Source organism: Filicampus tigris, chromosome 5, assembly GCF_054856515.1.
Source record: "Filicampus tigris isolate MCC_2025a chromosome 5, RoL_Ftig_1.0, whole genome shotgun sequence".
In the NCBI taxonomy this organism is placed as follows: domain Eukaryota; kingdom Metazoa; phylum Chordata; class Actinopteri; order Syngnathiformes; family Syngnathidae; genus Filicampus; species Filicampus tigris.
This window is the reverse complement of record NC_141221.1, coordinates 27,090,979-27,113,963: the sequence shown is the minus strand read 5'-3', so window position 1 is coordinate 27,113,963 and position 22,985 is coordinate 27,090,979. Positions and strand designations below refer to the sequence as shown.

General features: G+C 40.2%; 1 protein-coding gene across 4 annotated transcripts in view; it reads right to left on the bottom strand.

Moving 5' to 3' along the window:
- The window catches only part of zfr (zinc finger RNA binding protein), a 47,291-nt gene extending 28,663 nt beyond the window's left edge, over window positions 1–18,628 (bottom strand). For all 4 annotated transcript variants that reach the window (XR_015086776.1, XM_086030381.1, XM_086030382.1 and 1 more), the window contains exons 1-8: window positions 18,501–18,628; window positions 18,272–18,353; window positions 14,674–14,956; window positions 11,778–11,919; window positions 9,104–9,322; window positions 6,564–6,802; window positions 1,349–1,555; window positions 719–1,022 (exon numbers count right to left, since the gene is read on the bottom strand). Coding sequence is in view for 3 of the 4 variants with exons in the window: in XM_086030381.1 (XP_085886507.1) it covers window positions 719–1,022; window positions 1,349–1,555; window positions 6,564–6,802; window positions 9,104–9,322; window positions 11,778–11,919; window positions 14,674–14,956; window positions 18,272–18,353; window positions 18,501–18,537 (1,513 nt within the window). In the remaining variant the exon portion in view is untranslated. The remainder of the gene's footprint in view (window positions 1–718; window positions 1,023–1,348; window positions 1,556–6,563; window positions 6,803–9,103; window positions 9,323–11,777; window positions 11,920–14,673; window positions 14,957–18,271; window positions 18,354–18,500) is intronic.
- Window positions 18,629–22,985: the final 4,357 nt, after the last annotated feature.

The window sequence follows — 22,985 nt, the reverse complement described above, 5'->3', positions numbered from 1 at the left end:
ATAACCGCGTTTCTACCACTGAAGTCGGGAGTGCTGTTGCACGTTTCTTCCTTTAAATCCGGGAGAGCGTATACGTCATTTTCTTGTACAATCACATTCTCGGTCTCTTAGCCAATGAAATGCATCAGCATATACATGTGACGGTGTCATGAGTTTCACTGAATTTTTTCGGGGAGTAATGGAGGGTCAGTCGATTGGGGGAGCTCTGATATAAGTCACGGCAATGATATAGACGACACGCTCGCGGACTTTACAGCCGTGAAACCATCCAAACGTGATGTATGGTTAAGATTTATGTTCGTAGCCAATGACGATTTCAACGTCTTTGTAAGAGAACACAGCATGGTAATTACCACTTGATTTTTTTTTTTTAATTAAAAATAATGCTTCACGTGCATCTTCGAGTGAAACAGTAAAGATGAATAAACTCGGGCCTGTGTGAAAGCCACATGTCTAAGCTCTCAAATTTTGGGGGAATTATGTTTCAATCTGCTACAGGGGCTGAGATATTAATTATTTCGTTATTAGTAGGTAGGCCAAAATGTCAGGTTTTCAAGGGTGGCTCCAAAGACGACTGTAGGTTTAAGAGAGATGTCTCACGAGGGGCTTCAGGCTTTAATGGGGCTTCAGGCTTTAATGGGTTCACATTCGCAGGGATGCATTTAGTCAGCCACATAGCATAGTTGTTATTGTCTGTTTTCTTTTTTTTTTAACTCACCAACAAAATTAATCTTGGGTGTGTTGACCTTCTTTCCGAGTGTTGTAGAATTGGCAGTAGACAAATTGCTCGCTGATTGGTTCTTGACACCAATTACGTTACTGCTGACCAGGTTAACAGGTTTTAGGTAGGGCGTACTGGATGAAGAGGCAGCCACACCAAGAGAGCTGCTAGTAGAGGAGCTGTTCAAGGTTGAAGTGATGGCTTTGCTTGGGGCAGATGAGCTTGAAGACAAAGTCTGAGTCACCATACTGGGTTCAGTTGAGGGAATGGGCTTTCCAAGTTTGGTATGAAGCTTCAAAACCTGTAAGAAATAATTAGCTTAGAAACACTCGTTTCGGAAAGTCAACATCCAACATCAAATCAGCTTTATTCAGCCAGCAGCTTCAGTTAAGGCAATTAGTTCTAACCACAACACCTTGTGCAATGTCAAAAGAAGCAATAAAATACATTTCAGTCTCCGCAAATATGATCACAGACCGTTGGTGCAATTTCAAGTGTTACAAACAACATTTTCACATGACCTAAATAAACATGACCTATGTTCTATGCACACAAATCAATCTGTGCCGCATATAGTGGCTAGTATTCAATTGGTGGTGCAGTGCACTGATAAATTTATTCCCATACCTTCTGATGTTTGGCTCCCCGAATATGGGCAGCATAAGCATCTGCGCCGGTGCAGGAAACATCACAAAGCTCACAGCGGAGTTGGTTCTGAGAACTTCGGGCCAATAACCCACCACCACTACTACTGCTGCTGTTACTGTTCTGCGAAACCTTCAGTGCTGCTTCCTTTTTCTTGTGCTTCTGGCCTTCCAGGTGCTCCTTGTAAGTCTGGAACATTCATGAAAAATACAAGAGATATTACTTTACTTCAGACACTTTTTGCCACATGCTGATTGAAAAGAATTGTTTTGCTTTAAAGACATAACCAAATTATTCTCATAATTTAAAACAGAACCCTGATGTCCTGGTAAATGCCTCTCACATGCTTCAGTCATAATAGCCCCAGGGTTTCCCTCTGGTGCTAAATAAGCCTGGCGGGCCACCATGATTTTCTTGCCTCCCCGCCAGGTTAAGGCAGGCTCTATGGTGTGCCCAATTGGGGTGCGCAGGCGCCCGTTAACAATGTGGCGACTGAAAAGATTTATAGGTTGTACATGTACAACCAGCTGCCGTCTCCTTGACTCTAAAAATCATATTTATTATAAATATTGACACTTAGGATAAAAAAATTCATAAGTGCAAGCACTGATGCCTGGGTTACATTTACTTGAATGACTGACAGTTGTGGCGCCGCCTTGGGGGAAGCGGCTTCGGACAGTCAAAAGAGCGCTTGGACACCCGAATATGATGATGACGAGCCATGCCCCTTCCTTTTTAACTGTACTTTTACCTTCGCTGCTGGATACTGTAATTGTGTGGACCTAATCGACATTGGATTACAGTACAAAAGGATGAGTTCTAGCGGGTTTTTTTTTTTTATTGCACTTTCAACATCACGGACGAGAGCGCAACCAGCGGGACTTGTGTGGATTGTTGTCGGGTCCGGCAAGCGCCATAGGTGGCGCAGGCAACGTAAACAGGGCTGTCGAGATGGGCTATGGCTAGGCTACGGTAAATGCTAATCACTCAAATTTCACTGACAAGCCTTCTCTTCTGTACAGTGGGTACGGAAAGTATTCAGACCACTTGAAATTCTTCACTTTGTGTCATTACAGCCATTTGCCAAAATCCAAAAAGTCCATTTTATTTCTCATTAATGTTCACTCAGCACCCCATCTTGATAGAAAAAAAACAATGTAGACATTTTTGCATATTTATTAAAAAAGAAAAACTGAAATATATGGTCATAAGTATTCAGACCCTTTGCAAAAAACCTTCATATTTAACTCCCATGCTGTATATTTCTTCTGATCCTCCTTGAGATGGTTTTGCTACTTTATTGTAGTCCAGCTCTGTTTAAATAAACAGATTGGACTTAATTAGGAAAGACACACACCTGTCAATATAAGACCTTACAGCTCACAGTGCATGTCAGAACAAGAGAATCATGAGGTCAAAGGAACTGCCCAAGGAGATCAGAGACAGATATTGTGGCAAGGCACAGATCTGGCCAAGGTTACAACAAAATTTCTGCAGCACTCAAGGTTCCGAAGAGCTCAGTGACCTCCATAATCCTCAAATGGAAGAAGTTTTGGACGACCACAACTCTTCCTCGACCTGGCCGTTCAGCCAACCTGAGCAATCGTGAGAGAAGAGCCTTGGTGAGAGAGGTAAAGAAGAACCCAAAGATCACTGTGGCTGAGCTCCAGAGATGCAGTAGGGACATAGATGGGAGAAAGTTCCACAAAGTCAAATCACTGCAGCCCTCCATCAGTCGGGGCTTTATGGCAGAGTGGCCTGACGGAAGCCTCTTCTCAGTGCAAGACACATGAAAGCCCGCATAGAGTTTGCCAAAAAACACATGAAGGACTCCCAGACTATGAGAAATAAGATTCTCTGGTCCGATGTTAATTCACAGCGGTATGTGTGGAGAAAACCAGGCACTGAACATCACCTGCCCAAAACAATCCGTACAGTGAAACATGGTGGTGGGAGCATCATGTTGTGGGGGTGTTTTTCAGCTGCGGGGACAGGGTGACTGGTTGCAATTGAAGGAAAGATGAATGGGGACAAGTACAGAGATATCCTGGAGGAAAACCTCTTCGAGAGTGCTCAGGGCCACAGACTGGGACCAAGGTTCACCTTTCAATTGTTCTCATTCATCTATATGACATAATTTACATTACATTATACTCACAACAATTTTAATGAAGAAACTATCTTTATTAGATACTCGAGCAGTGAGTAATCATTTTAGTCCAGGGGTTGATGACCTTTAACAGTCCAAGAGCCATTTTGACCAGGTTTCCACAGAAAAGAAAGCTTTGGGAGCCGCAAACACTTTTTGACATCAACCTCCCAAAAAACGCCAGCTTGTTTGAGTTCCCAGTAGGGGAGTAACTGTACGCTAAATCATATTTCAGTTTGGTACGGATTCTTGGAAACTTCAGTTCGGTATATTTTTGGTACAAAAAATAAAAAAAAAATTTTTTTTTTAATGTTTATTTTGAAAAGATGACAAGTAAACGGTGCATTTTTTAGAAAAAATAAAAGCGAACCATTCGGGTGATATTCTAAGATATTACACCAGAATAAAAAAATACAACAATAAAGACCTCTTAATTTTGTAAACTATTAAGACGCTGAAATCTTTAAACACTCAGCAGCAACAGCCTATGACACATCTAAGTATTCAAGTTAAAGCTAATCGCTGAAGTGAATTGCAGAGTCGAGAATAGCAAATAGGTGTACAGTAGACTTTTTGCACAAGCCTGACTAGAACCGCGGAAGGGTGGAGATCCAGCAGTTATGAACAGAAATGTTGTATTATAATCAACACATACAGTATCCAGACAAAAAATAAGCAATTTAGCACATGTTCTAACACCGGACGGAACTCGCCAACGGCATAAACAAACCAATCACAAATATTCTCGTTGTGATTTTTACACTCACCATTACTGTTCGGACCAAAAGATTAAAATAATACCATGATTTCAAGTCATACCGCTAAGCCCCCAGTCTCTGTTTGAAGCAGTTAAGTCTCTAGCAAAAATATGGGGAAAATATTGACTTATCTACAAAGAACATTTACATTAGCACAAAATGTAAAACATTTTGGGTTTTTATACACACAATTGAGTAATGTGGTAACAATTTTTACTCTGAAATTCACCAGAATGCACGATATGAAGTGTAAAATTAAGAAAAATAAAACAATTTTTTTCAGATAATATTGCATAATAGCAGTCACCGTAAATGGAAAAATATAGATATTCCATGTGATCGGAATCGGTATCGGACAATCTCACTCATGCATGATCGGTATCGGTGTCACAAAACCTGATCGGAACATCCCTAGTTACAATTATTGCTAACTATATTAAAACTCTTTTTATAATGAAAAAAATACAATAACTTTAAAAAGTCTTTATTAAATTATATACACATTTTTGGCAGTGAAATCTTTGAATGTTCAACAGCATATTGTAACAAATTGGGTTATCTGTGCTGTGGTCAGATTTGTGTTTTGCTGAGTTGTGATGTTTCCGAGGTTCATGAATGCATCGTGCATCGTACGGCTAGCGAGAGGAGCAGCGGAGAACGAAGCCGTTTTAAGTGCGTTATTTTAGACGTGCTACCTGCAACATAGCCGCCAATCTCCATGTAGCAATGTTGGCACACAACTTTGGCACGTATCCACGTACCTTTCCAACAACTACAATTGAACAAATGAACAAACAGCAACATAGCCGCCAATCTCCATGTAGCAATGTTGGCACACAACTTTGGCACGTATCCACGTACCTTTCCAACAACTACAATTGAACAAATGAACAAACACAAAACACTATTCAGATATTGTGCAGTTTGGGTGTCGCTGGGCTTTCTGAGCACGCCGGCTGCCTGCTGACACGTCATGACAGTGCTGTCAAACGTCTCTGAAGGAGGCGAATGCTGATCACCGAAATTGCACAAGGTCTGAAGAAAGAAGTTAAAAACGTTGACTTACTAAGAAGACATGATGCACGATTTTGAGACAAATAACATACACTTCAATCGGACTCAAAGTATAATTTATTTTCCCAAGACACAGAGCCGCAACATTAGGATGAAAGAGCCGCATGAGCCTCCGTAGCCGCGCGTTGCAGACCCCCGTTTTAGTCGATGACGCCATTGCTAGAACGCATCATGTCAAATTGACGGGTCTCATCCTTCTTGTAGTGTCAAAATCCTGGGACTCCTAGCGTTAAATTGTCATCCCTCGCTGTCAATTTTCGCTTTTTTTTTTTTTTTTTTTTTTTTTAATTTATCTTCACCATTTTAGAAGCTGTCCGGAAGGGGTCACACTGGTCTCTTGTGTGCAAATGTGAAATTGCATTTAGTGTATTTCATAAGCTTGTCAACGACGTTATTAATTCTATGAGGAGGGTGCGGGCTGGATAAAATTTGACCACGGGCCACATTAGGCCCCCAGGACAGACATTGTTGATAAAACACTATAAACATGCACTTCATTTACAATTGTGATTAAATCAGATGTTTTTTTTATTGGGAGTTGGGGGAGTGACTAAAAGGTTAGAAGGTAAACTAACATCGATCGTGGATTTGTGCTACGAGTAAAGCCTGGACTAGACAGACTCGTGGTGGTCAGCAAAAGCTACAAAATAAGTTGAAAATTAGTGCCAGTATTACTGTACACACTGGTGTAATGAGGAGACGGTGAAATGGTTTCAATATTTGAATATCGCCCAACCTTATTTCATGCTATACGCTTATATTCCTAGTTCAGGTCGTGAGAAAGATTCTGGGTGGCATGAAGTTGGCTGGAAACCAACTATATTCCGTATACTTCAACCCCTAGAGCCATATTGTGGATGAGACCAAGCTGTATGTACGTCAGGACCTCCCCTTTCGCGTAGGAGAGTGCTTCACCCTTTGTAAACCCTCCCAAAAAACTAACGGGTTAAAAGAAATAAAAATAAATACAGGCACCAATGTGCACATGCACAAACACACACACACACGCGCACAAAAACACAAATGAATAAGAATTCGGTAAGCCATAGCTTCCTAGCCCCTACTCCAACTGACCTAGAATTTAAGATTTAGTGTTGTGCCATTACCATCAACAAGTACAGCAAGTTTCATTAAAATCAAAATCCGCTTGGTTAAAATGTTCCGATTTTTTGGGATGTAAGCAAAAACCGTTTACTAATTTAATTTTTGAACTCACCTGAGGGCCAGCACAGCTGATCTTACAAACATCACAATAGTGGATTTGGGGGGGTTTTGGTGGCTGCTTGGGTCTGAGCTGCTTATTCTGAAAGGGCGGTTTCTTTGTGAAAGTGTTTCCAGTCCATGCTGCAGTTGCAGCCACCGCAGCCACAGCCTGTTTCTGGTGTTGTTGCTGTTGTTGGTAATAACTTGAGGCTGCTGAATAGACCGCTGCTTCATATCCTGAATATGAGGTTCCTAAAAATAAAAAGATATTTTAGAAGGTTTCATTGCGATCATTCCATCATTTGAATGGCAGCTATCCCATCTTTGCTGGGGAAATGGTGGGGTACATTGAACACAATAGCTGATAGAGTCCAATCTCTTGAAATGTTAAGTGGTACTAGATAACGCCAAGTATTGCATTTGTCTGACTGAAATTAACTGTAAAAATACTTTTAAATTGAAATACCAATTACAGACTGTAAATGTAAATGGTGACGAATTGTGATCTTAACTAATGCATTTGTTGTTCCTATTACCGTGACTTCTGGAGATAGATTAACCAATTAATTAAATAGAATGTGTATTTTACCATTTGTTGTTCCTATTACCGTGACTTCTGGAGATAGATTAATCAATTAATTAAATAGAATGTGTATTTTACCAATCTCTTCAGCAGGGGTGCAAGCAAAAAGTCATCACAAACGACTTCTAGTATTTCCTCAAGTGATGAAGTATGTGCATCGCATTTGTTACACATGCTGTAGTCGTGAGGGTTGGGCATTGAGAACCGTGAATCGAGTGCAACCGGGACTAAGATTCCGGTTCTCCCAGAATCGTTTAGATTAAAAAATTTCGGTGCTGAATTTCGATGACTAATTCGCACGCGGAAGAAGCACGAACGGAGAAGGAAATGTGTGTGCACGATGCGCAGGCCCTCCCAGCCACCAAAGCCGTGGCGCGGGTGCAAAGCAGCTCGGCCAGAGCCCGTCATCGCTGTCATGTGAAAAACACTTATCTACATTTTTTTTTCATTCTTATCTTTACATGAATGGTGTTTCTGCGTTACAGACATCGCATTAATGTGAAAATTACAAAAATTGGAGATACGTGTTTTTCACAGGACAGCGACAACCGTCCCAGCTGGCGCTCCTCTTCCCAGTCAGCTGCTCCGCCCACTCCCCATCGGGCGTGTGCGGGCCGTGGTGGCGACTCTGGACGTGTGTCGTGCCCTTGCCGCAGCTCTCCTCAGCTGCAGTGCCTGCCAAGACTTGGGTCGCTTTTCGCGGTGTCAGCCGTCTTGCCCAGGCCGGCCTGGCAGGCCGCCTCGACCGGCACCTAACAGGTGACATAGAACTGGTGCGGATTCCGACCCAAAGTCAGAATCGGCTAAGTTGGTCTAATGCCAAAAAGTTGAACTAAAACAGTGCGTCAACACACAAAGGTCAAGCTAATATTTATCTTACTGCATACAGTGCATATACTGTACTTATATACATACAGAATATGGTTACACTACATAGATTAGATGCATTTTCCTTACTTGCCCTTCAAATGCCGCTTTGTTTGTTGTATTATTCGTTTTTTCCTTCTAAAGAAAAAAAAATTAGCCAAGTCCATCAATAAGTCTTCAGTAGCATATGCTTTAAAGTAACTGCTGCATTACCTATTTTCTTGAGGACCTCAAAAATGAGGCTCTCGTGAAAATTCAATAAACTGGTTAAAAACAGCCCCTTGAGAATAGTAAAGTTCACAAACAGAAAGAAGTGCATGAAATTCAAGAACAGAGGTCATGATTTCATTAAAAAAAAAAATAGATCCCTGCTTTTTTTTTTTTTTTTTTTTTTGAAGGCTCGGAATCGAGAATCGTTAGGAACCGGAATCGAACCGAAGAACAGGAATTGGAACCGGAACCGTCCAGATTCAAACGATGCCCAACCCTAGTAGTCATTGATCCAGCAAATTTGTGATCGGCATTTAAACTAAGCCAAGTGTTGGAATGATATCAAAAGAATATCGGCCATCAGCCTCCATGACTACTAATATAATCGTATCAGCCCTGAAAAAAGCCTATCGACCTATCACACAATGCTTCCATTATTGAGCATTGAAGCCACGAACACCACATTGCAACTTGTCAATGTCGTTCAACAAAGCTTACGGCAGGGTTGAAGCTCACCAGAGTGGGTTGCTGGGCATGATGCAGTCAACTGATTCCCAGCAGACAGCTAACACAAGACTTGCACGGTGGTTTGATTGCACACCTGATGGATGGGCAGGCACTCCAAAGACCCAATCATTTGCATACAAGTAAGTACATTTTCCATTTTATGTACCCATGTACGATTACGTAGCATTTTTAAGATTATGCAGGTGTCTGCATACAAGATCTACTGATCTGCAAAGATATCTATGTCACCGTTCGGCATGATATCCATTTGTTAACATCCACCAGCAGCTACTTTGTTTTGATGTGGCAGAACAAACGGCCACTACTGACTACAGTATGCAGTGGTGGGAAAACCACCACCATTCTTTGCATAGACGGACACTTACCGGAGTAGGTGACAGCATTTGTGCTGTAAGTTGGACTCTGAGAATATGACGGGACCACGGAAGCGGCAGCAGCCACAGGCTGGACAGTGGAGGTCACAGGGTAGATGGAGAAAGAGGACGTTGCAGGACTGGGTGCAGCTGGCTTTATCACCGTCACCTGACGTGTCTGCTGGGTCTGGGTGTATGAGGTTACCCCCTGACTATACCCTGGTTTGGGGGCTGGTGAAGTAGACATTCATAGGCCTAATTAACATGACAGTTGAAACATTTAACTATCACATTATGTTGATCATTAGGCCTAGGAAGCAATACAGTGATCCCTCGCTACTTCGCGCTTCGACTGTCACGCCCTCGGTGCATTTTTCAGAAGTATTCATCAATTAAAAATTAAACAAAACAGCCATATCGGCAGCCATGTTGCAGAAAGACGCATGGTTTCAAAGATATGAGTTGACTCGGAGGCTTAGTACATACCCACAGGCACTCATAAATAAAACGTGTGATTGGTTCCCAGCGCGAGACCGACCAACAAGAGTACAAGTGGATTCATCCCGTGAGCTGACTGGGTGCGCATCATCGCAGCCTCTCGCTAGTCTCGTCCACGCTAACAAACTCACATGCCGTTCATTTAGTCAAGAGTCAAGCCAGATAAGAGGATAGTACAGTACAACAGCTGTGTTTATAAGTTGTGAACAGAGCACGCTCAGCCTCCCGGCAAGGACGACGAGTCATTGGCAAATAAAGTGTTAAAGTGTTTTTTAGTTTTGCCTTAAAACAGCTTACCTTAACTGGAATCCCGCATTGGATTTTATCCAAAGGACCTTGTTGATGTTATTGTGCAAAGAGAAAGTTAAGACATGATTGCCTCCGGCGACCGCGCTTCTTCGATTTTAAAAGTAGAAAGGCCACAAAGAAGAAGGAATCAACGAAGAAGCAGCAGCACTAACAGCAGCAGTTTCACTTCCGCTTTGCACAACAACGATGACAAGCATTTAAAAGTGCAGTTTGGACCTTTGGATAAAATGCACTACGGCATTCTAGTTAAGGTAAATCAATTTTATGATAAAAATTCAAACTTTAACGCATTTATTAGCGAACGTTCCGTCGTAATCATCCGCTGCCAAATCTCACGATCCTCTCACAGTCTGCAGCTTGGTATTTTTACATCTTATGGTCTGTCAACAAATCTAAGCCTGAAGACATATACAAACTTATTTTTCATCGTAGTGGGAGTGCCACCTTTTGGCTAAAGCAAGCACGTTTTATCCGTTGATGTTTTTATCCTCGCAGGTATACCAGATCCACCTCATATATCCTCAGAGTTCGCCAATAAAACAACGCTGATTTTGACCGTCTAAACATACACGAAATCTCACGAAACTTTGCACGCACATCACGACAGGTGATGTTAGTCATGAATAATTAAAAAATAATTAGAAATAAAAAAAATAAAGAAATAAAAAAAAAATCAGCCCCCATTGTACGTTTCATCAAGATCTAATTTGGTGGTATATGTAACAGGTCAAGTTCTATAAAAAGTCTCTTGGAGCCATATGCAAAACAGGAAGTCCGCCATTTTGAATTCTAACTAATTGTAACATGCATTTTTTACATGTTTTGATGCATTTTTATGTTTTATAAAACACTTGTGTCTGAATTTTGGGGGGCTTGGAGCAGATTAGGGCATTTACATGGAAAACACATCTCTACTTACAAAATTTCTAGTTAAGAAATTTCTTGCAGAACCAATTAATTTTGTAAGTAGGGGTACCACTGTAGTCCAAGTCTGGAGACATCTACGAAATAATTTTTCATCGTAGTTCGTAGCGCTACCTACTGGCTGAAGGAAGTACATGTTTTATTCTTTGATGTTTTTCTCCTGGCAGGTTACCCAGATCTACCTCATAATTGCTCAGAAGAGTGTTTAGACCTTCATGATGTAAAAACACAAAGTTTGTGATTTTTCACAAAAAGCTATTGCCATGGTAACGCCAACTTTGCCAATAAAACAATGCTGATTTTGAGAGTGTTAGCAAGCGTGAAACCTCTTGAAATTTTGCACACATATCAGGCCTGGTAACTTCATCAATATTTAATTAGTAAAATCGTGCAATCTTTAAAGGATGGCTCGCTAGTGCCCTATATAAAGTTTTTAAAATGCAGCCCGGTTGTACGTTTTTGAGTGTTTTAGACTTCATGATGTGCAACACAAATATTTTTCAACATCTCCCAGCCGAAGACAGCATTGTGAACAACATAAACCATGATACTTTGCGCTGACTGGCCAAGCCTATTTCTTTGTGAATGCTGTTATGAACAAAAACAGAATATTGTGATTTTTTTTTTTTTTTAACATTATCGTGAGCTTTTACACAGCAACGTAAGCTTTTTATATATCGCCATTCCCTCTTCCACACAATATCGTGATTGTTATTGTATCGTGACGTTCATATTGTGATATTGTATCATGACATTTGGATCTCATGACATCCCTACAGTTCACACAAAACAATTTAATTTACAATCAATGATGAGCTAGAAAACTTTATCAGTGTCCAATAGTATTATGAATTATGAGGTAACAGTGATGTAGAATTGCATTATAGAATGAAATTAAGTGAACCCCCAGACATCTGAAAATGTATTCATGACTCAGGAAAGTATTTACTCATACCAGTTTGATAGTAGGAGTCTGCGACTGTAGGTTGTGGCTGAGCAGCAGCTGCCACCACTGCAGTTGCAGTTGGCTGCTGGTAGTACTGCTTGCTGTCATATGCCACAGCAGAAGCTGTGGACCGGACATAGGAGTAGGAGTCCTGAAAATAGAATAAATATCAGTCACAATCTTGCTTTTTTGTCTTGTCTTCGATACAAAAGCCCTTGCAATGCACTGCATTCTCACCAGAAAGTCTAAGCCTGGACATCAGAAATTATTCCCTACATTCTAGTTCATTTGACTAAGGGTAAAAAAAAAAATTAAAAAATTGTTTATATATATATATATATATATATATATATATATATATATATATATATATATATTTTTTTTTTTTTTTAAATCTGAAAAATTTAACCAAGCTGATTTTGATGTGAATGATGTCAATGAAACTTGCTGTACTTGTTGATATTGACGGCACAACACTAAATCTCAAATTTTAGGCCAATCAGAGCAGGGGTGGGGAGCTAACAGCCCCTGAATTTAATCTCTTGGGCAAAAAGGACGTGGCCGACTTTTTTTGAACCCTTAAGGCCTAGATAGACCAAAAAGACGCTGGCCAACAGGTACAGACGCTTACCCCCCTGTGGTGTCCGGCCGGCTTTCGGCACGTCACGCTGGAGGAATACAGCATAACGACAGACAGCGACACTGACCAATAAAGTACCTTCTGAGCATGCATAAGATGTAATACCCTTCCATACCATCGGCGGCAGTAGTCACTATTTCTCATTGCTAGAAAAAGCCAACCGGAAAGCTGTTGGCCGAGGGCGGATTATAAAAACGTAAACAATGCATTCAGCTATATTCTTCGCTCACGATGAACTCCCACGCGAAGTAAACCATCACGTTCTTGACACGGTATTGTGAAATACTTACATTGTCAACCCTCGCTCTTGTACTTGTAAAAAGATTAAGGCAGCGGAGGCGTGCTCACTGTTCTTCCGCATTTGTCATTTCCCGTTGGCGCTCCGAGCGCTGATTTGCTAGCTAACAGCCAATCAGAGTGACCAAATGTCACGACTGGTGACGCCAATTCAACATGCGTAACCACCCCCCAGACGCTTACAGACGGGTTACGACACTACGACGGTGGCCACTACACCAAACAGACGGCGCATTCAGATGCCACGGCGCTTCACGACCTCTGACGTCGGTTTGGTCTATCAGGGCCTTTACAGCTCAGGAACTATACAGGGTCAATCTTCGCAAAACAGGTATTGCTGGAAAGGGAATTCAACAAGGAATACAAAATCATATCTTAGTAACTTGACCTTTTTCCCCAATTACTTGATCTTGAAATTGGCCTTGTGGATCACGTAACCTTAGCATATTTTTTAATGAAATGTAATCTCTCGCATGTTAGTCTCTAAAACACAAAAGTTTAAGAAATGTACACTTTTTGTTTAGCAGCAATAAGGACTCAAAATATAAATACCTCAAACATTCATTGTAGGGTTGAACAATTATGGAAAATCTAATTGCGATTATTTTTCCTAAAAATTGCGATATGAATTGCGATTTTTTTCAAGGTTCTTTTCTAATGTATTTTTCAACTATTAATCTTTATTACAACAAACAATATCTGATTTCTTATGCATTTTACAATACTGAGGTAAAGGCAAAATTAAGCATCAATTCATATGAAAGACAGTTTATCTACAATAATTACAGGTATAAACTTACTAAATATTTTACTAAATGTGCAGTTTGGTAAGCATTCACCATGACAACATAATTCTGCCACACACGTGTGGTGTACACCTAAGTATATTATACTATAAAGGCACAAACTCAAGTGTAGATTACAACAATAATGTAAACGAATCAGTATGTCGTTGTTCACTGTACTATTATTTTCTCTTTAGACACTTGCTAATGTACCTGCTAATTTGCTGTTCATAGCTGATTGCTCTCTGCTTAAACGCGGTTCCAACCAGACTTCTGTGAAAAGTGTACTGTACACTGAAGCACTTTTTCTGGTGTTCGGCAACAATATTAGCTTAACGATTAACATTGGCTTTTTGTGCTCTCTTGGTCTGTGTCGCTACTTCTCGTCCACCTTTAGTGATAACGATGCTTATTTGAAGTGGATCTTATTTGCCGCCATTGGGGGAAAGGATTGATCACTTAGAGGAGAGGATCTGCACTGCAGGAGGATATTGTTTAGCTGTGCCCGTTAGCAAGTGCAGCTAGGAGCTTGTGCTTCGGTGCGGCACGTTAGTGCCAAATATTTCCCATAGTTTGCGAGCAGCAGCCCAGAGCTGATTGGTTTGCGTGACCTGTCACAAATAGCCTCTTGCTTTTGATTGGTGAGCTTGGCGGGAGAGGAGGGACACAGTGTTTATGTCTAAAATAGTGGATACAACAGATTCTGAGTTAGTCGGGAGTGCAGCAAAAACAAGTTTTGACAATCACGAGATTGCTTTGCTTTGCTGGAATCGCAATGAATTGATTAAAATAAATACGATGAATCATTCAGCCCTATTTTTTTGTTTGTTTACCGGTATTAATTTAAAATGGATTAAGAAAATACAGCCATATCTTTTTTATTTATTCAAATGTGAATGGAAAATGCAGTTTTGGTGGTCCTGTCACAACTAACACAGAGCTGTCACTACACAAAATCAAAATATTCTATCTTAGTTTACAAACACCAAATTGGTCTATTTGGCCATGTGTAGTAGCTAAGCAGATTTTGTAGGAAAAAAAAATGTGGGGGTTTTGCATTCCCAAAAAAGATGAGCCCTTCCTCAGAGACTACGGGTGCAGTCAGGCTAGGCTAGTTCAATCTTGTGTTGTGTTCTGGCTTAGTTACCAACGAAATACATGACCATAAAATCAAGTTGTGTACCTGGTAGTTTTGCGTGGTGACTGGTGGTGGTGGTGGAGGAACTTCAGGCTGGCGCTGAGTGTAGCCATAGTCAGCTGTAGCATGGGTTGGCTGGTATCCCCCATATGCTGCAGCAGTAGCAGCAGCAGCCACTGCCACAGGTGCAGGCCGAGCTACCGCTACGGTCGCTGCTGTGGGAGCATAGGCTGCTGCCACAGTGTGAGCTGCCACAGGTGCTTGATGAACTGTGTAACTGGCCACCGTGGTGGGGTGGGTGTATGCTACCCCGGCAGCTGGCTGCTGACTGGCAGGAGAAAACACAAAGCAGTTTTTAGTTGTGGGTTGCATCTTTTGGTGTCATAAACATTCACTGCAACAGAAGTTCTCGAATATTTCTCAAAGTACAATAGAGAGACCCCGTCCACTTCAGATGCGATTTCAAGGTTTTGCTACTTACCAACAAAATATTACATGGCTTAGCAACTTCCTGTGTCTTTGATTTTGTCGTACCTTATGTTCCGTCACAAACTCTTTGTTCACAACATGCTGGTCTTATAGTAATTTGAGAGACAAAAAGAAGTCCGCAGATAGTGTTGTCACGATACCAAAATTTGGACTTTGATACTATACCGGCATAAAATATCTCGACACAGGTACCAAAACGGTACCTCGACCAAAATCTAAAATCAGAAAAAGCAGCAAAATTAAAACTGACAAAAGAACTTCAGATTTATGCTTGATAAGAAAATAACATTTTAAACAGTCTTAAACACGTGAACATTTGCACACGTCGGGGAGTGAGCTAAATATATCACACTATAGTTTCTTTCTACACTTGATTATTTATATTTATAGACTTCATGTAAATTACACTAAGAAAACTAGTTCCCATTTATTTATTTATTTTAAACAGTACTAGTACAAAATGTGTGAGGTTTATAGAGCCATTAGTGTGACATCTACTGTAATGCAGTATTGAGCAGGTTATGATCATTTTCATGGCCAGATATGCAGCTGTATAGCCTCTCTGCTTTGAGTGGAGGGGGTACAAATGATCGAAAACAAAATGTCACGTAGAGTATATCTGATTGACAAGATTCCCTCAAGCATTACTGACCAAATTGGATGCCAAGTTTTTATCAACACCCATTAATTTAGAACCCTTATTAGAGTAATATTAGGTTGAGCGTTTTCTCGTAATTTAGTTTTTTTTAAATTCAAAAATTAATTTTTTATTTTTTTTAAATCTGTTGCATTGATTAATCGCCAAGCTAATTCGACAGATTGATCGAATTGTCAAAATATTTGTTAGTTGGCCTAATTTGAAGACTCGTTTGGCTAGATGAAGTCCCGGGAATCATAGATGATGCAATCACAGTGTGCCTGATGTCACTCAGGTTTGCTACAAGCTGATATATTGGCTAATGTACCGTAATACCCGGTACAGTGGCGTGCACAGATAGACCTCAGGTGGTACTGAAGCACTTGCCCCTCTGCCCTCTCTCAAAAAAGTGCCCTTTGGAAAGTTTATACATAAATATGTTTTTTAAAACAGTTTACTGAGATGAATGTTGACACGATCTTTTAGAAAAGCTACACGATTAAACGTGTGAAAATAATGCCCCGATATACGCCCCCTCCGCACACACACCCAACCTCTGTCTCGCTCTCTTCCTTCGTCACATGAATGCAGCACAGCAGTGTAGTGACTGGACCTTAATAGTCACAGTCAGTGACACTAGTGGGACACACACAAAAGGCGTCTCCTCCCCTGCCCTACCAGCCAGCTAACTCTGTGTTACCAACACATGAATCCAGTGAAATTGTATTGTTTGAATTAACAACAATGAATGTGATATTTTGACATACCAAATGATTTGTCAGATAATATTCATGACTTTTTTCCATATCTTCCAAAAAAAACAATACATTTTTCCAAGCGATTACGGCATCCCTTTCAATATTATTAGGAATAAAATCACACAATTCCTGCCACAACAAACTAAAATCACACAATTCCTGCCATAACAAACTAACAGATGGCCAGTACAAAAATACATGAACATGTTTCAGGGTACTGATCACAAAACCTACATTTCACATCAATATCTTTCTCAAATCTCTTGCTTATATAAGTTTTAAACAAAAACATTAGAATACTTCTATTGACAGGCTTACGTCAAAAGGACGTTACAAATCAAGATGGTGGTCAAACTCTTATACTACATTTCTATAGATGCAAGCTGGTTAAAGGCTAAAATATCTAGGAAAGAAAACGGTACAATTTATCATACTTGAGAACAATTCTTACCACTTAAGAAGTGCTCACTACAAAGCACTGTGTTCTTGATTAGCTTCCATTACGGACCATCCACTTCCACACTCTTTCCTCCGTTTACCTACTTTCTCCGACGTTCAGGGTCCATACAGTAGTATGGAACGATAATTTACTTTCCATCATGTTATGGTTGGACTATACAAACGCACAACAACATCCAGGCATAATTTCCTGCAAGCTTTATATGCTAGTCACAGGCGAAAGCAATACAAGACGGTGGATTGTTTTCACCGACAAATGTGCATGAAATGCCCGGATGTTCGAAAATTACCAATAAGGTATTCCATATGCGCAAAAGTGACCTTTTTTCCCCCCTGAGCACTTGCCCCCCAAAGTGTCTGAGCACGCCACTGATCCGGTATATGATGCTACCAATGTGGTTCATTGAATGCTTATATATTATCCTTTCTGGGCCTTTGTGATGATGGACCTTTGATGAAGTTGCATGGACCTACTGCTAAACTTAATTATGGTGCATGTTTTTTTAGGTGATCTGACAATAAACTACCATTACATAGAGCAGCTACAGTATATGAAAATACTATACCTCACTCCTACAAATAAGCAGAGCTGGGCATTCCACCTATGTGATGAACCGGTCCGCCTATCGGCCTATGACAGACACCCGTTTTGTAGGCGATTATCTGGGTGGCGCGGATTTTATTATTTTGTAGTTTGTTGAAGTTGGTAGGCGGAAACGCTAACGGAAGCCCGTTTAAAATGATAGTCGGGCCGGACTATAGGCGATTACTACTTAGTCCGGCTGGACAAAATGGCAGATAAACGGACGGCGGAAGGGTACCCCGGCTACAGGCAATAAACAGTCTGAGATTTTTTTTTGTAAAATGCCCAGCTCTGCATACGAGTCTGAATATGCTGTTTACACAGTAGTGTTGTGTCGCATATTTATATTGGATAACTTGCTTTTTATTGGAATAATACATTTGTCCTGAGGAAAAATCAATGCCGCTGTGAAAACTACAGTCTCTTCACTGCATTGTGAAATTCTGGTAGACGGGTAATGTAAAATGCCACAACCCGCAGCGGCAAAGAATCTGCCGACCATCCTTGTTTCTCTGACTGAGTACACTGGAGTAATTCCTCTGAAAGCCTGCTCACATCCAACTGAAGCAGAGGGATACTGTCATCTCCCCCTCCCCCCGGTGTGAACAATGGTAGCAGTGGAAAGCATTCAACTATAAAGTAAACTGTGTCGACACATGCAGTTGAGCGATGATCTCCTAGATCATAAGAAAGCTCGCAGAGAGGTGCTCGCATTACCTATACTGTGCAGCAGCGCCATGAGTGAATCCAAAGTAGTTGCCGGTAGCCATTTTGGCATCTTCACCAAGCCGGCTGGGCACTGCGGAGGACATACATACAGGGTTACGCTAAGCTAACTGTTAGCAACACGCTACACGGAGCGCTCCGACCACAAATGAGCTTCTTATGTTGATAATGTGGCAACAGCGTCGTTAGTAGAAAACATGAATACTGTAGTGACACTTACCATAGGTGAAGGATACAACAGGACATATGGGAATCATTGGTTTCGTATGTGATAGCGACGATCGAGTAGGTCAGCGTATTTATATTACATGTCGTACCCGGAAATGGGGTTTTAGCGCCTGCGCGAAAGCCAACGCAGACGTCGACAGACGGATGGACGATCCCCCTTGTTTCATGTTCATTTTCATGGGTTAGGGTTAGAGATTGTTTTAAGGAACAATACCACCAAAGGTGCCCTCACCAGAATCAGTGAAAATCATGAAAATGTATCAGAATGAAGAATTTAAAAAAACGAAGGTCTTAAACATTTGCACACATACACACACGAGGATCGACATATCGCTTAAAACGCGTTTTCTTATTGTAATTTTTTTGGGCATGTCCAACACACTTCGCAAATAAGTGGCTATATAAATCGAAACTTTTTTTCCCCTGTACATGGTTTTACAGTCCACAAAAAGTTACTTGATAAGTCATTTTGGTAATGTATATTTTCATAATCACATTTTGAGTGTGCCAGAATGACTGGACTTTGACTTTCATTCTAACATCTGGATATGTTTCGTTTTGAACCATCCCATTGCAGAAGAAAGCAAACCTCCATCTCAGTCGAAAGTCTTTTGCCAACTCCAACAGGTTTTCTCCCCGAATTTCCCTGTATTTGGCTCCATTCATCTTCCCAAGTCTAACTATCTTCCCTGTCCCTGCTGAAAAAAGCAGCCACAAACCATGATGCTGCCATGAACCACCATGTTTGACAGTGGGGATGGTGTAGTTAGGATGAGGTGCAGTGTTACTTTTATGCCAAACATCACATCATGCATTTAGCTGAAAAAGGTAAATTGTGGCCTCCTCTGATCAGAGCACCTGCACCTTTGTTGTGTCTCTCAGCTGGCTTGCCTAAACTTCAAATGGGACCTTTTAATGTCTTCTTGATAGTCTTCCATAAAGGCCACGTTTGTGCAGTTTGCAATTAATAGTTGTCCTATATGCACAGATTCCCCCACCTTAGCTGTGAATTACTGCAATTCATTCCGAGTGATCATGGGCATCTTGGCTGCATTGTTGATCAGTATTCTCCTTGTTTGGGCTGAATGTTTAGAGGGACGGCTGGGTCTTTGTAGGTTTGCACTGGTCTCTCTCTCCATTTCAATATGATTGATAGAATAGTGCTCTGCGTGATTTTTAAGGCTTGTGAAATCTTTTTGCATTCTCATACTGCTTTAAACTTCTCCACAACTTAACCCGGACCTGCCTGGTGTATTCCTTGGTCTTCATGATGCTGTTTGCTCTCCAATATTCTTTTAAGAGACCTCTAGACTATCATAGTCCAGGTGGATTTATTCTGAGACCGAATACACATATAGTATGATCATCAGTCATTTAGGTCAACATTGGATTATTCAAAAATCATCAGGGAACTTCTGGTGTCACTTGGCTGAACTGAGAGAAGAGGGGGTGAATAATTTTGCATGTCCTACTTAAATAAACAAAAAAAAGTTTAGAATATCATGTACATTTCATTACACTTCACGATTGTATCCCACTTGGTGTTGATTCTTCACGAAAAAAATTCAATTTTATATTTTTATGTTTGAAACCTGAAATGTGGCAAAAGACCAAAAAGTTCAAAGGGGCCTAGTTACACAAGTTACTGTATAAGTATATACAGTATGAGTATATCGTCACTGTCCTGTGAAAAACACTTATGTTTGTTTCTTTTCATATTTACATTAATGCGGTGACTCACAAGTAGATTGCAGGACACAAGGACACACAGTCAATACCATTTGCAGTATATTTCCACATGTGGGCAACATAGTGTCTTCCGTTAACAAAGGAAGGATGTTTTTGTAATGTTGGAGAATTTGCATGAGACTGCCATCTCCCTCAAAACAGTTTGAAACAATTTACTCTCTAAATAGATTCTAACCTAACCTATGATAAGAGCAAATGATTTTCCAGTGGTGGCTTTGCGGACGCGTTATTCACTTGCAGTCCGGACGTGGACGAGTGAACATCTGTTCTGACTGGAGCTGGCAGGGAGTAATTAAGTAAAACTCCAGAGTCACTCAATTTGTTGCTAGTCACTTTTTGGAAAGAATAGTGGTCGATGGCTCTAAAGTCGCACAGCTGGAAGTCAAGCTAGGCTGTGCACTTTCAATGTCTGATTAAAATAGGAATAAAAGTAAAATAAAAAACAAACAACAACAACAACAACAAAAAACAATTATGCATGTTTGCTATTAGCAGTCTGTTGCACCTAACAGAGTGTCGAGCCAACATAATAAAAAAACTGTTGATAACTCTTATATTTATGGGAGGCAAATGGGTCAATATCAAAATACCAAAATTGAAATACAGCTTGATTTTCTAGTTTGGTGTCTGGAACGATTAAGAAAATGTCTAAAGACAGTTTGATGTTCAATTTTTAATTCTAAAACGAAAATAGAATATATCACGAGACACAAATCAAAATACGGGATATGGTTTTAGATACCCGGAATTTGTCACCAAGCATTTCTCATAATAATAATAAAAGAAAATTAATAAAGACAAATAAAACTTTAGTGAAAAATAATTAATGAAAATCAGAAATAGCTTTTGCATTATGGTTGAACAGCTTTATTTTAAAAATGATCATCATAAACTCATGAAACAGGCCTGGACAAAAATAGTGGTACTCAGCGAAAGACTGAAAATAATTTGACCATATGGACATGTTCAATCAATGTGTCGTCGAATTAGCATCACAGATGTCTTCCAACTTGTAAGAAGTCAGTTGGCCAACATTTTTGGGCATACATACTCCACTACAACCATGCGGAAAGGCCAACATTCTGGCATGGATGAAGGATCCAACAGGTAACGTTACACATATGCTCCACTACCCAAATAAAAGAAATACATTTGTATTGATAAGTATGTATGTATGTATGTATGTATGTATGTATGTATGTATGTATGTATGTATGTATGTATGTATGTATGTATGTATGTATGTATGTATGTATGCTTTTATGGAGGGCTAAGAAAATCATAATGTATTCATTCACATCTGACTGTAAATCAGAGGATATTGACTCTTATTATTATTATTTTTTCTGTAAAGTAATGCCAACCACTCCTAAACCCACTCCGCCCTTTCTGTTATGTGTGCAAAAAGCTTGGTGGCAACAATGATGTTTTACTCTTTTTACTTGTTGGTACTCATTCTGCAATACATTATCTTGAGACTTGTGTTTCACTGTGTTAAACCTCATGGCCATTGTGCACTTTAAATACATGTTCCCCTTTAAGGGAATGGTTAAGTAAGATCAGTCGAGATCAGGAGTATTCTGAATACATTGAGATTTTTCTTTTTTTTATGTTCATACATATGAATAAACTTAAATCTTAGGTATCTCGCTTTGTTCTAAGAAGCAATGCTATGCTGTGGATGGAGAGTGTGAGATGACCACCTTCTCACATCAGGATTTCCTCAATTGTTTGTTCATCTAAAATAAAATAAAAACAGCTCCCAGCAATAGATCCACTAACATCAATGGAGATCCAAACGTCATATGATTAATATACTTTGGACACAAAATGCTAATGTGTGACCATAAAATAGTCACATATAATGGGTGCACAACATACTAATTTGTGAATTAGATTCACATGACCAACTTTGACATCTGGGTTAGCAAATCTTTGCTGGAGACCTAAGTGTGTGGTGTCCTGAAAGACAAGTGTCTTTGAATAGTCTGCTCTCATCTTTAGCCTGCAATGGCAGCTTTTCAACAATGTTTTTGTAGCTTATTACCAGCCTAAAAGGAAATGCAATCTTATTTGTCTGTCACTATAGTCTTTTACCCCCCTCATTTTTGTCCAGGCCTGTTTCATGAGGTAATTTTTTAAAGATAAACTTGCTGAAACACAATCCAAAAGCAATGTATGATTTTCAATGGTTAATTTTAATTAACTTGTCATTTATCTATCCATCACCATCATCCATCCATCCATCCATTATCTGTACCGCTTCTCCTCACAAGGGTCGCGGGGCGTGCTGGAGCCTATCCCAGCTGTCTTTGGGCAGTAGGTGGGGGACACCCTGAACTGGTTGCCAGCCAATTGCAGGGCACACAGAGACAAACATCCGCACTCACAATCACACCTTGGGGCAATTTAGAGTATCCAATCAACTTACCATGCATGTTTTTGGAATGTGGGAGGAAACCGGAGTGCCCGGAGAAAACCCACGCAGGCACGGGGAGAACATGCAAACTCCACACAGGGAGGCCGGAGCCGGGATCGAACCCACGACCTCTGAACTGTGAGGCGGACGTGCTAACTAGTCGACCACCGTGCCGCCCATTATTATTATTATTATTATTATTATTATTATTATTATTATTATTATTATTATTATTATTATTATTATTATTATTATTATTATTATTATTATTATTATTATTATTATTATTATTATTATTATTTGAACGGA